The following is a 14,086-nucleotide window of genomic DNA, read 5'->3' on the forward strand; positions in this document are numbered from 1 at the left end:
TAATAATCACAGAAGAACGCCACTCTCCCCTCCCCCTCCTTTTTATAGCTTTCCAAAACCCAAACAACTTTTAATCCCACAATGTCTTATTTCTTTTTAAATTAAAAATTAGATCTGAAGCCAACAGGACAAGGTGTTTATTCAAGGGGATGGGGACAGAGCAATAAGCCAAATTCCTTTCTGTATTGCTTGAATGTCTGAAACAGAATCTACGTCTAAATTTTGGAAAAATGGAAGGGGAACAAGCAGGCGAGGAGGAAATGAATCTTGTGGGGAGAGAAAGAGAGGGGAGAGTGTGACCAGCAGCAACCCCGTGGGAGGAGAAGAAATTAGAGAAACAGAGCAGGTCTAAGGTTTTTTTAAGTGGTTTCTTAAAGATGCCTTGCAATGTAGTCCACATTTCTACAGACTCCTTTTCCAGAAACTTTGGGAGAGATCTAGTTATTTAATGATATAAATATTCTGAGGGGCTTCCCTTGTGGCTCGGCTGGTAAAGGATCTGCCTGCAATGTGGGAGACCTGGGTTCGATCCCTGGGTTGGGAAGATCCCTTGGAGAAGGGAAAGGCTACCCACTCCAGTATTCTGGCCTGAAGAATTCCATGGACTGTTAAGTCCACAGGGTCACAAAGAGTCAGAGCGACTTAACAACAACAACAAATATTCTGAAGGCAAAATACTCAGCATTGAGAATACTGTAAAGAAATGACCACTGTCGTTTAATTTTGGAAGGAGTTTCAGTTCAGTTCAGTTCAGTCGCTCAGTCGTGTCCAACTCTTTACGACCCCATGAATCGCAGCACGCCAGGCCTCCCTGTCCATCACCAACTCCCAGAGTTCACTCAGATTCATGTCCATCGAGTCAGTGATGCCATCTAGCCATCCCATCCTTTGTCGTCCCCTTCTCCTCCTGCCCCCAATCCCTCCCAGCATCAGAGTTTTTCCAATGAGTCAACTCTTCACATGAGGTGGCCAAAGTACTGGAGTTTCAGCTTTAGCATCATTCCTTCTAAAGAAGCCCCAGAGCTGACCTCCTTCAGAATGGACTGGTTGGCTCCCTTGCAGTCCAAGGGACTCTCAAGAGTCTTCTCCAACACCACAGGTCAAAAGCATCAATTCTTCGGTGCTCAGCCTTCTTCACAGTCCAACTCTCACATCCATACGTGACCACAGGAAAAACCACAGCCTTGACTAGATGGACCTTTGTTGGCAAAGTAATGTTTCTGCTTTTGAATATGCTGTCTAGGTTGGTCATAACTTTTCTTCCAAGGAGTAAGCGTCTTTTAATTTCATGGCTGCAGTCACCATCTGCAGTGATTTTGGAGCCCAAAAAAATAAAGTCTGACACTGTTTCCACTGTTTCCCCATCTATTTCCCATGAAGTGATGGGACCGGATGCCATGATCTTCGTTTTCTGAATGTTGAGCTTTAAGCCAACTTTTTCGTCTCTCCTCTTTCACTTTCATCAAGAGGCTTTACTTGAGAAGAATTCCTTGGAGGCGATTTGACAGTTTCTATCCAATTAAAAATGTCCATATCCTGTGACTGAGTATACCATTTCTGAAAATTGAATTTATTATTCAAAACAATAAAAAACTGAAAACAACCCAAATGTCCACCAAGAATAGATTATTTAAATAAATTATGGCAAATAACATCCATTTAACAAAACATTACATAGCTTCTAGAAGAGTTACATGTCCTTACGTGAAATGATGAATTCAGAACATACTTGAAGTGATAATGAGAAAATGGCAGCTATGATTTAGTCCTATTTATTTATAATATATAAATACAGAAAATAACTGGAAAAGTATGCCCCAGCTTTTAACTGCCATCATGGAGAGGGTGAAGAACAATGGAGGACCCACATATTCCACCTTATTACTTATTTCTTTGTTGTTTGGCTATTTCTTGGTGAGAATGTATTATTTTCAAAATCAATAAAAATTTTTAAGAAGAAATGAAGTAAAAGTTGGCATTATTAGGAAGACTTTTTTAAAGGTGAGATCTTTTAAGACAAATTCTTTTCAAGAAACACATCAATGCATTCAAATCAAATCAATAGATATTTATTCTCTATATCTAGCAGATTCAAGGCACTGAGTTAGGCACCATAGAGAGTAGAGGGCACCTGTCTTCGAGATCAAGACACTTGTAATATACTTGATAAGAAAAGAAGTAAACAAAGAAAGCACCAGATACTTTCAGCCACAATATTCCAGAGGAAAAAATCTACCTCAGAGTCATAAATAGACTTTAGTCTTCAGCCTCTATTTGTGTTACCTTGAGCAATAGGTGAGCCACCATTTTAATGTCTATAAATTAAACAATTCATAACAGAACTCTGTGATTCAATCCATATAATTTTAATTCAAAAGACGAATTCTCATCGAAAATATAGATACTACCTTGTACTTCCTTGACAGTCCAATGGTTAAGACTTTGCCTTCCAATGCAGGGAGTATGGGTTCAATTCCTGGTCAGGGAGCTAACATCCCACATGACTCATGGACAGAAAAAAAAAAAAAAAAAAAACCATTTAAAAAAATGAAGTAACATTGAAACAAATTCGACAAAGACTTTAAAATTTTTTAATTAAAAATAAAATAAAAAATATAGATAGTACCAAAAGAAGCAGGTCTTTCCAGGTGGCACTAGTGGTAAAGAACCCGCCTGCCAATGCAGGAGACTCGAGAGACTCGGGTTTGGTCCCTGGGTTGGGAAGATCCCCTGGAGAAGGGCATGGTTGCAAGATCCACTCCAGTATTTTTGCCCCAAGAATCCTTTGGACAGAGAGGCCTAGAGGGCTACAGTCCCTGGCGTTGCAAAGTGTAGGACACAACTGAAGTGACTTAGCACAGCACACGTCAGAAGTAATTAACTTGCCATTAACTGACAAATGATTGGTACAGTTAAAGGAAACACAATAATTTTAGAATGTGGTCATTAAATGGATGAATCAATCAACACCTGAAAATAAAATTAAAAACTGAATAGATTAGCAAGGGGAAAAATGATGCTCCTAGAGAATAAAGTTACAAGAGTAATACATAATAAACTGGAAGATATTCTTCATGGAGTAGACATGTCTGGCAGAAGCAAAGTACAGAAGTGTTTGAGAAATTTGGATTTGTTTCTTAGAGAATTAGGAACTACTATACTGGACAGATGGAGAAGGCAATGGCACCCCACTCCAGTACTCTTGCCTGGTAAATCCCAGGGACGGGGGAGCCTGGTGGGCTGCCATCTATGGGGTCACACAGAATCGGACATGACCGAAGCAACTTAGCAGCAGCAGCATACTGGACAGAGGAGCCTGGTGGGCTACAGTCCACAGGCTTGCAAAGAGTTGGACACAGCTTAACAACTAAACAACAACACATTCCTTGAGTGCAATAAACACCAAAATATAGTGGTATTTATTCAAAATTGAATAATAGTCATTGAGTGTCCACTACACATCATGGTACATCAAAATCAAGATTCAGTGATAAACCCAAGAGACACAACATAACCTGCCTCTAATGACATTTGGGGGAAACTCTTCTTGGGGGTTCTATGCAGGCTGCACCAGCAGCACCAAGCTTGGGTGCTACCTAGGCTGTTTGGAATACTACTCACTGTCAGTATTACACCTACTGTTTTAAAACATCCCTTAATCTTTAAAGTCACTGGTTGAAAAAAAAGCTAACTGTCCATTTTGAAAAGACTCTTCTCAGGGCTCCCTTTATGTCTTGATTCCTCAGGCTGTAGATGAAGGGGTTCAGCATGGGGGTCACCACAGTGTACATCACAGCCATGACAGTCTCTTTAACAGTAGAGTTGTTAGATGAAGGGCAAAGATAGAGGCCAATGATTGTCCCATAGAAGAGAGACACCATGGAGAGGTGGGAGCCACAGGTGGAGAAAGCTTTGCGGATACCCCTGGCAGAGCGGACTTTGAGGATGGAGGACACAATTCGTGCATAGGATAAAAATATCAACAGGAATGGAACAATAATAACAAGCCCTCCCAAGATAAAAATCACCGTTTCATTTATCTGAATGTCAGAGCAGGCCAACTTTAGCAGAGCTGACATGTCACAGAAGAAGTGGGGGATCACGTTATCAGCACAGAAAGACAGCCGAGCCATGAGCAGGGTGTGCAACAAAGAAATGCAGATGGTCAGCACCCAGGACAGCACCAGCAGGGAGAGACACAGCCTGGGGCTCAGGATGGTGGTGTAGTGCAGGGGGAAGCAGATGGCCACGTAGCGGTCATAGGCCATGGCCACAAGGAGGAAGCTCTCCAGGTCTGCAAAAAGCAGGAAGAAGTACATTTGTGTCAGGCAGCCAGCATAGGGGATGGACGAGATGTGGCTCTGCATGTCCTGTAGCAATTTGGGCATTGTGACAGAGGAGAAGCAGAGGTCAGAGAAAGACAGGTTACTGAGAAACAAATACATGGGTGTGTGGAGGTGGGGGTCCAGGCAAATGAGGACGAGGATGAGAAGGTTCCCCAGGACGGTGGTAACATACATGGCCAGGAACAGGGCGTAGAACAGGTCTTGCTGATCAGGTCTAATGGGCAGGCCCAGGAGGAGGAATTCTGAGACGACTGTTTGGTTTCCCATTTTCCTGCTGCTTTTGTTTTACCTTTTGAAAATTAAGAAAAATCTGTGTGAAAGTATAAGCCTAAATATATATATATATATATAGCAGAACTTTCAAAAATATTTTCATTAAATGCCCATAAGTCATAGCAGTTGTTTACTACTTTATTTGAAATCTCCCAAGTATGTAAATAAATATTTATGTAAAGGAAACAACAAACGCATATGAAATTATGGGTCAAATTCAATCAAATTCCAAAATTCTCTATGAATGTTCCATAACAGAACCGTGGATGGGGTCAGAGCAGCATGATCTGAAAGTAGACAGGAAGTAGTCTAAATCCGTATGCCTCTCACTTAGGGATACAAACAGTATAATATCAAGCAGAAAATTAGTCACCATCCTTACCACTCAGGAATGATGTTGACGGTGAGTAAGATGATGGTGCTTGTGGTAGTGATGACGATGGTGATGATGATGGTGATGATGACTGATGACAGTGGTAACAAGAGCATGGAAACATTTGTCAGTGCTTGCTCTTGCTAAACACTGGGATAAAAGCATAATATGCACTGACTCATATACTCTCCACAGCAACCATATGAGATAGGTACTGTGTGTGTGAGTGTGTGTGTGTGTGTGTGTGTGTTAGTAGCTCGGTCATGTCCAACTCTTTGCAACTCCATGGTAGCCCACCAGGCTCCTCTGTCCATGTAATTCTCCAGGCAAGAATACTGTAGTGGTTGCCATTCCCTTCTCCAGGAAATCTTCCTGACCCAGGGTTCAAACCTGGGTCTCCTGCATTGAAAGCAGATTCTTTACCATCTAAGCTACAAAGGAAGCCCATGAGATAGGTACTACTATCTTCATTTTTTAGATAGAAAATAAATAACTTGCCCAAGGTCACATACCTATCAAGCAACAGATCTGGGACTTAAATCAACAGTCTAACTTCAGAGCTTAACTTTTAGCCAGGAGGGTTTCCAGAACTGGTTACACGTTGCAGATGAATATATATTATTGAGAAAAAGTCTTACGGAAGAGAGCACAGGAAGAATGAGTTCTGAGAGTAAATTATTCTGCAAGAGGGAGTGGGAAATGTGTGGGGTTTTGTTGTAGTTGCATTTTGGCAGTGCTGGGCAGCTTGTGGGATCTTAGTTCCCTGGCCAGGAATCAAACCCTGGCCCTAGGCAATGAAAGCATAGAGTCCTAACCACTGGACAGCCAGGGAATTTGGGAAATGTTTTTATTCATACATCTGAACATTAAAGAGAGATACTTGCAGTCAACTTCAGAGTACCCATAAATACAACACAGAGCAGGAGGGCAAACAAAAGACTCACCTTGGTGGGCACGAACAAAAGCAGCAGAACCAGAAAAAATGAGAGGCAAATCAACCAATTCAAGGAGGGGGTAATTAAATGATCCTTGAACTCTCTCAGGCTGCGAATATCTCAAAAATTGGGTCTGGAATAATTGTAAGACATTGATCTTTGAAAGATTTATTTCCTTGCATCTCACATTCACTTCCCCCCATTCAGGTAGGTAGTCAGGTCTGTATTCATTGCCTCAGGATAGAGATGTGGGAGGAAAGCAGAAAGAGTCCACACCTTTTCCTGGCTTTTATTTCCAAAAGCCTGAGCCCCAGAATGAGAACAGAATTTTCTGGTAAAGAAAAAATGATTTGGCCAGAATTAGGAGATGAAGTAAAGTTTTGTCCCAGCAAATCAGAAAGAGATTGCCTTGAGTTTGGGACAGAGGAAGAGTGGGAGGATGCTCAGTGGACCCAAAGAACAGGGCACATCTGTAGCCCAGATAGTGCGGATTTCCTCTCAACTTAGGAACTGAATTTATCCCGAGTTAAAGATATTAATATCAGGGCAGTTTGATGGAGGGTGAGGAAGACTGGCTTCACAGAAAGGGGCTTCCAAGACAGTCTCTTTCTGTTTAGCTCACCCACAAGCAAAATATTTCAGAGCCCAGAGGAGTCAGAGTCCATCATTTAATGACCCAGGTGGCTCAGTGGTAAAGAATCCTCCTGCCAAGCAAGAGATGAAGGTTTGATCCCTGGGTCAGGAAGATCCCCTGGAGAAGGAAATGGCAACCCACTCCAGTATTCTTGCCTGGTAAATCCCATGGACAGAAGAGCCTACAGTTTATGGGGTCGCAAAAGAGTCAGACACAACTTAGAGACTAAACAGCGAAAAACATCAGCAGTCGATCTTGGCAAATTGCTGAACTTTTCCAAGCTTATGCTCCCCATCGGTGAGTCTTATACACCTTGAAGAATTGTGGGTTTAGAGTGATGGTTGTATGCAAAGTATAACATACTCTCCAAATATATAGCTTATTAGTTCCCAATAACAGCTTTGGTGATTCTCAACTACATTTGGAGATGGGAATCACTATTGAGGATGGAAAACAATGAGAATGATGACTTCTGAATCATCCAGCAGGAGCTGTACTATAGAATTAGGGTGTCCTGTTACCTGTTAAAGGAGATTTTAGAATCACTTCCAGCTTATCCAGCTTGTCTGAGTGTGGCTCCTGAGCCTGCTTCCTGTCTGCTACTTCTGTGTCGTACATTTCCAGCCAGAGGCTCTGCCATTGTCTTCTGAGTCCTCTCTCCTATGATGCCCTGACCCCTGGGATCCCTGGGTCCCAAAGAAACTCATTAATAACAAACCTAGTACTTGATCCCCCTTACTGAGCCATAGTTCTGAGCAACATTGCTGAGTAAGTCATGTCTAGGGACAGAATTTTGCGTTCACCCCAAGTCTGAGCTTCTCAAGGAAGCATTTCTGGATCATCACAGCCCACGATAATATCTACCTTTTCTATCTTCTGGGCTCCTACAACAGGTATCAGAGTCAAGTACTATAGCATTTCATCACCATTATTTTATGTCATCCAAAGATTGCTTCCAAATATACCAATCTTCTCTCCTCCAGTAGACTTTAAGCTCCATGATGGCAAGTCATGTGTAGACAGATTCAACCAAGAAATAATCTATTAAATCATTAATGCATTCCTTCAAGAAATATTTTCTGGGTAACTGCCATCCACCAAACACTGAGCCATGTGATACAGGGAAAACAGTGCCAAGGAAGACATGGTCCCTGCCCTCTGGAAGCTTATTGTCTAACTGGCAGACATCACAACAAAACAAGTCACTATTGAGTCTTATAAATGTTATCATGGGGAGATACAGGATGTGATAAGGGTATATAGCAAGGCACCTAAGCTTAACCAGTGGGTCAGAGAAGACTTTTTTTTTTAATGAAGTTTAAGTGGTAGCTGACGAGTCTTCCAGGAAAAGATGAAAGTATCCAGAGAGAGAAAATGGTAAATGGAAAAACCCAGGGGTGAGAGAACCTGGAGCTTCTGACAAAGTGAAAGAGTTTCATTGTGGCTGAAATACAGTGGGTGGGTTTGAAAGAGAGCAGAGGAAGGGGTCACTGGGAGAGGATAAATGTGAGTGATATAATTTGGAAATTCCTCTAAAAGTCATATATAGAATTACTGAATGACCCAGACATTCCACTCCTGGGTATATACCTGAAAAATATTGAAATACAAATATATGTATATGAATGGTCATACTGGCACTATTCACAATAGCCCCCAAGTGGAAACAAGCATTCATTGTTAGCTAGGTAAATAAATGTGGTGTATCCATACAATGGGATATTATTCAGCAATAAAATATAAATGAAGTACTGATACACACTACAAGATGGATGAACCCTGGAAACATTATGCCAGTCACAAAAGTCACATTGTATAATTCTATTCACATAAAATATCAGAATAGGCAAATCCATAGAGAAATAAAGGAGATTGGCAATTGCTAAGGGAAAATGGGTAGTGATTGTCAGCGGGCATGGGATTTCTTGGGCAGTAATGAAAATTTCTAAAATTGTGGTGATGGTTGCACAACTCTGAATATACAAAAATATTTAATTTTATACTTTAAATGGGTGTATGGTATGGTATATAAGTGGGCTTTTCCAGTGGCTCAGCGGTAAAGTGTCTGCCTGCAGTGCAGGAGACATGGATTTGATCCCTGGGTTGGGAAGATGCTCTGGAGAAGGGAATGGAAACCCTCTGCAGCATTCTTGCCTGGGAAATTCCGTGGACAAAGGAGCCTGGTGGACTATAGTCCATGGGGGTCACAAAAGAGTTGGACACGACTTTGGGACTAAAACAAAAAATGGTGTATAATTAATACAACTAATTATGTTAACAAATCTCAAAAAACAAGCCTTTATCATTGGGGGAATTTGTATACAGATTATTTTAAGTATATATGTATTAATGTTAAATTTCTTAGATGTGATAATAGTATTACAGTCATATATGAGACTGTTCTTGTTTCTAGGAGCTCCTGAATGCTGAATTCTGTGGTTAAATGTCCTGATGTTTGAAATTTTCAAGCACTATAATATATGAAAAGTGAGAAAAGAAAGAAGAAAGAAATATAGAATAATCAATACAGGGAGGAAAGGAGGAGAGATTGGTATGTGATACAAATATAAACAAATGACATTATGTTTCATTTTTTAAATCCATGAGTTCAACAATATATCTTGCTCCTGTAATGATAATATTTATAGAATCACAATATTGCAAATTGTTTTTTTCATAATTTGTAGAAAATAAAAGTCACCGTTTCTGCCTACGTTGTATGCATTTCAATTCTGTTGCCACCAAAAAAAAAAGATTGATCTTACAAAAGTAGAGGGGGAGAAAAGGAACAACAATAATGTTCCGAGATGCAATAGCAAAAGACTCTCTTGAAATGAAGAAAGAGGCAGACTTACAAATCAAAAGGGACTTGTGTTATGAAAAAAAAATTGTAGCAAAAGTCATCTAATACAAAAACAATCTGATGAAATTCAAGTTTAGAGAAATAATCCCATGAGCTTCAGCGGGGAAGAAGATGGTCATATGAGGGGCGGAGAGAAAAGAACTAGTCAGCCTTCTCTCAGATTTCTTGAGAGCAATTTTGAAAAATGGGAAAACAAACGTCCACAAAATTCTATACCTAGCCAATTTGTCCTTCTTATATAAGCATACATACAAAAGGAAAATCTGAAATACGTGAAAATTCAATAAAATAGCATTCATGTACCATTTTTAAACTTTTAAAATAACTAGAGTATGTAATCCAAACAATCAAGGAATTAATTAAAATAAACAGCTCAAAAATTAAAAAGCCATAATATTGAAATAGTATTATGGGAAGAATTCTGTTTAACTTTACTGTCAATAAAATAAGAAAAGTATGTTATGATAATAAACGCAAACAGCATGGTTTATCTTTTAACAGCAAAGTTGAATTTAAGGCAAATGACATTAAATAGACCAAAATGCATTGCTATAATAAAGAAGATAAAAAGTTCCATTTGGAATCAGTTCAGGTTAGAAGAGATGCTATAGATAGGAGAATACATTGTGAAAAATGAGGTAAGAGATAAAATGATGTGAATATGTGAGTAAAGACAGATAAGTAAAAGGTACGTAGATCAACAGAAGAGAAGAGAGTCCAGAAATAGATTTACCCATACGAAGTCAACTGACTTCATACACAGGTGACCTGGTAATTCAGTGGGGAAAGGGACAGTGTCCTTCAACAATTCAAAAACTGGGTACAATGAAAATGTCCATCAAAAGGTGAATGAATGAACAAACTGTGCCATATTTAAACAATGGAATACTATTCCATAATAAAAAGAAACTACCAAGGCATGGAATTATATAGCTAAATCTACAAAACATTGTGTAGTGCTAAATATTCCAGATACAAAAGAGTACATATAAATGATTCCATTTGTATGAACTTCAAAATCAGGCAAGCCTAATCTGTAACTACAGAGATCAAATAAATAGAAATCAGATTGGTGGTCAGGGATGGGATTTTGATTTCAAAGGGTCACAGCAAATTTTGAAGTAGTGGAATTATTACAGCTTTGGATTGGGATAGAGGCTATATGAATGCTTATAATTATCAAAGTTCATTGAGCTGTACATTTTACATGGGTATATTGTCTTGTATGTAAACTATACATCAAGAAAATTGGAATATACATGTGTGTGTGCTCTTATTCCTGTATCCTTGTTCTTATCATAGGTTAATCATTTATAAATTTGTCAATTATCAGTTCAGTTCAGTTCAGTGGCTCAGTTGTATCCGACTCTTTGCGACCCCATGGACTGCAGCACACCAGGCCTCCCTGTCCATCACCAACTCGTGGAGTTTACTCAAACTCATGTCCATCGAGTCGGTGATGCCATCCAGCCATCTCATCCTCTGTCACCCCTTTCTCCTCCTGCCTTCAGTCTTTCCTAGAATCAGAGTCTTCTCAAATGAGTCAGTTCTTCACATCAGGTGGCCAAAGTATTGGAGTTTCAACTTCATCATCAGTCCTTCCAATGAATATTCAGGACTGATTTCCTTTAGGATGGACTTGTTGGATGTCCTTGTTATCCAAGGGACTCTCAAGAGTCTTCTCCAATACCACAGTTCAAAAGCATCAATTTTTCAGTGCTCAGCTTTCATTATAGTCCAGCTCTCACATCCATACATGACTACCAGAAAAACAATAGCTTTGACTAGATGGACCTTTGTTGGCAAAGTAATGTTTCTGCTTTTGAATATGCTGTCTAGGTTGATTATAGCTTTTCTTCCAAGGAGCAAGCATCTTTTAATTTCATGGCTGCAGTCACCATCTGCAGTGATTTTGGAGCCAAAAAAAATAAAGTCTGACACTGTTTCCACTGTTTCCCCATCCATTTGCCATGAAGTGATGGGACCAGATACCATGATCTTCGTTTACTGAATGTTGAGCTTTAAGCCAACTTTTTCACTCTCCTCTTTCACTTTCAAGAGGCTCTTTAGTTCTTCTTCACTCTGCCATAAGTGTGGTGTCATCTGCATATCTGAGGTTATTGGTATTTCTCCCAGCAGTCTTGATTCCAGTTTGTGCTTCATCCAGTCCAGCATTTCTCATGATGTACTCTGCATATAAGTTAAATAAGCGTGGTGACAATATATAACCTTGATGTACTCCTTTCTCAATTTGGAACCAGTCTGTTGTTCCATGTCCAGTTCTAACTGTTGCTTCTTGACCTGCATCCAGGTTTCTCAGGAGGCAGGTCAAGTGGCCTGGTATTCCCATCTCTAAGAATTTTCCACAGTTTGTTGTGATCCACACAGTCAAAGGCTTTGGTATAGTCAATAAAGCAGAAGTAGATGTTTTTCTGGAACTCTCTTGCTTTTTTGATGATCCAGTAGATGTTGGCAATTTGATCTCTGGTTCCTCTGCCTTTTCTAAATCCAATTTGAACATCTGGAAGTTCACGGTTCACATACTGTTGAAGCCTGGCTTGGAGAACTTTGAGCATTACTTTACTAGCGTGTGAGATGAGTGCAACTGTGTGGTAGTTTTAGCATTCTTTGGCATTGCCTTTCTTTGGGATTGGAATGAAAACTGACCTTTTCCAGTCCTGTGACCACTGCTGAGTTTTCCAAATTTTCTTAAATTGTCAATTATGTGGTCATTCAATTACCACTTCATGTTTTTTTCATTTGCTTTTCCCTGGTTAACATTGACTTGAGCATCTTTTCATATTGTTTATTCTTGATGAATTTTCTCTCAATGTTCTTTATACATTTTTTCTGTTCGGCTGTCATTTTACTCTAATGTATTTGTAGGAGCTCTCTGGATATTTTGAATTTTAATCTTGTGTCTGTTAGACATGTTATAGTCTGTCATCTCTCTTTCTTATTTTTTCTTACTATTTTCACGTTTATGCAGTGAAATATGTCAAACTTCTCTATATCAAAATAAGTTTGTCAAAAAATAAGTTTCCAAAAAATAATTCCATGAGAATTTGATTTGATTGCATTGAATGTATCTGAGGAAAACCAATGTTAAAATTTGAGATTGCAAAGCTTGTTAAAATGAACTGTCAAAACAAATTTGTCAAATGGATTGATTTTGCTATACAAAATTGACTCTTCAAATGTAAATCAAAACTACAATAAGGTATCATCTCACTGCAGTTAGAATGGCCATCATCAAAAAGTCTATAAATAATAAATGCTGGAGAGGGTGTGGAGAACAGGAGCCCCTCCTACACTCTTGGTGGGAATGTAAATTGGTGCAGCACTATGGAAAACAGTATGGAGTTTCCTTAAAAGACTAAAAATAGAGTTACCATATAACCCTGCAGTCCCATTCCTGGGCATATACCTAGCAAAAATGAAAACTATAATTTTAAAAGATACATACTCCACAGTGCTCACAGCAGCACTATTTACAATAGCCAAGACATGGAAATAACCTAAATGTCCATCAGCAGATGGATAGATAAGAAGATGTGATACAAACACACACACACACACAATAGACTATTACTTGGCCATGAAAAGGAATGAAATACATGGATGAACCTAGAGATTATCATTCTAAGTGAAATAAGTCAGACAGAGAAAGACAAATGTCGTATGATATCACTTATATGTAGAATCTAAAAATATGATAAAAATGAACTTATTTATAAAACAGAAACAGACTCGTAGACACAGAAAACAAACTGATGGTTATCAAAGGGGTCAGAAAGAGAGGGATGCCTTAGGAATTTGGAATAAACGGATATGATGACCCCAGATGGGTTGGAACCAGATGGTTGATGATATTGACTCTGGGTTATCTCATCACCAACAAATCAGAAAACTGTCCGTGAGAGATCATGGACCCCATAACCCTGTCCCCAGCAAGTAATCCGTTCTTCTTTTCCCAATATAATCTCTGAGCAAGACTTGGCAAGTTGGAGTTGGTTCTTTGGGACATGATTTCACATTCTTCCCAGGATTGCCAACTTCCTCAATAAAGGAAGCTTTCTTTTTACCCAACACTTGTCTAGCAGCATTGGATTCTTGAGCAATGAGGAGCTGAACTTGAGTTTGGTAACAAGGTCAAAAAAACATAAGGTAGATACAAAAATAAATCAGAGGGAGAAAAAAAGCTAAGATATAAAATGATGTAAAAAATGTGCCTGGAAAACTGAATAGGACACATTTAGGGGAGGCTGGGAGGTTGTGAAGTGTGGATCTTATTTCACTGATCTAAGAGTATAATTATTTTAAAATAATACCAGAATCAAAACAAAGTTATAACTTAAAAAAAAAAAAAACACTCCTGCATTAAATTAGCATAAGCATGCAAAGTGTGAAGATCATTAAAACAGCTGATCTTAAAATGTGCTTTGAGAGGGTCCCATAGGGAAGAAAAAGAGGAAGGCCTTGCTACAAGATCATCAAGACCTCCTTCCCTAGTTCAATTATGCAACTACACTTTACCTATAGAATGATTATGTTCTATGTCATTTTAACAAAAGTTTACATGGTGACAAAAAATTTTTGAAATCATATTTCAATATTAATATATCTACTAGATAAAATTGTATAGAAATACCAACCTTACTA

The 14,086-nt window shown here is 39.1% G+C and overlaps 1 protein-coding gene across 1 annotated transcript; it reads right to left on the reverse strand.

The window, feature by feature from the left end:
* Positions 1-3,668: 3,668 nt before the first annotated feature.
* LOC128064447 (olfactory receptor-like protein DTMT) lies at positions 3,669-4,613 on the reverse strand. The gene has a single exon (XM_052657147.1). It carries the CDS (start codon positions 4,611-4,613, stop codon positions 3,669-3,671), a length of 945 nt encoding a protein of 314 aa, XP_052513107.1.
* Between the last annotated feature and the right edge of the window lie 9,473 nt (positions 4,614-14,086).

This window comes from Budorcas taxicolor, chromosome 19, assembly GCF_023091745.1.
Source record: "Budorcas taxicolor isolate Tak-1 chromosome 19, Takin1.1, whole genome shotgun sequence".
NCBI classification, from domain to species: domain Eukaryota; kingdom Metazoa; phylum Chordata; class Mammalia; order Artiodactyla; family Bovidae; genus Budorcas; species Budorcas taxicolor.

Bases quoted from the DNA above. Each gene is read 5' to 3' on its own strand.
- LOC128064447 (XM_052657147.1), bottom strand. From the start codon at position 4,613: ATGGGAAACCAAACAGTCGTCTCAGAATTCCTCCTCCTGGGCCTGCCC.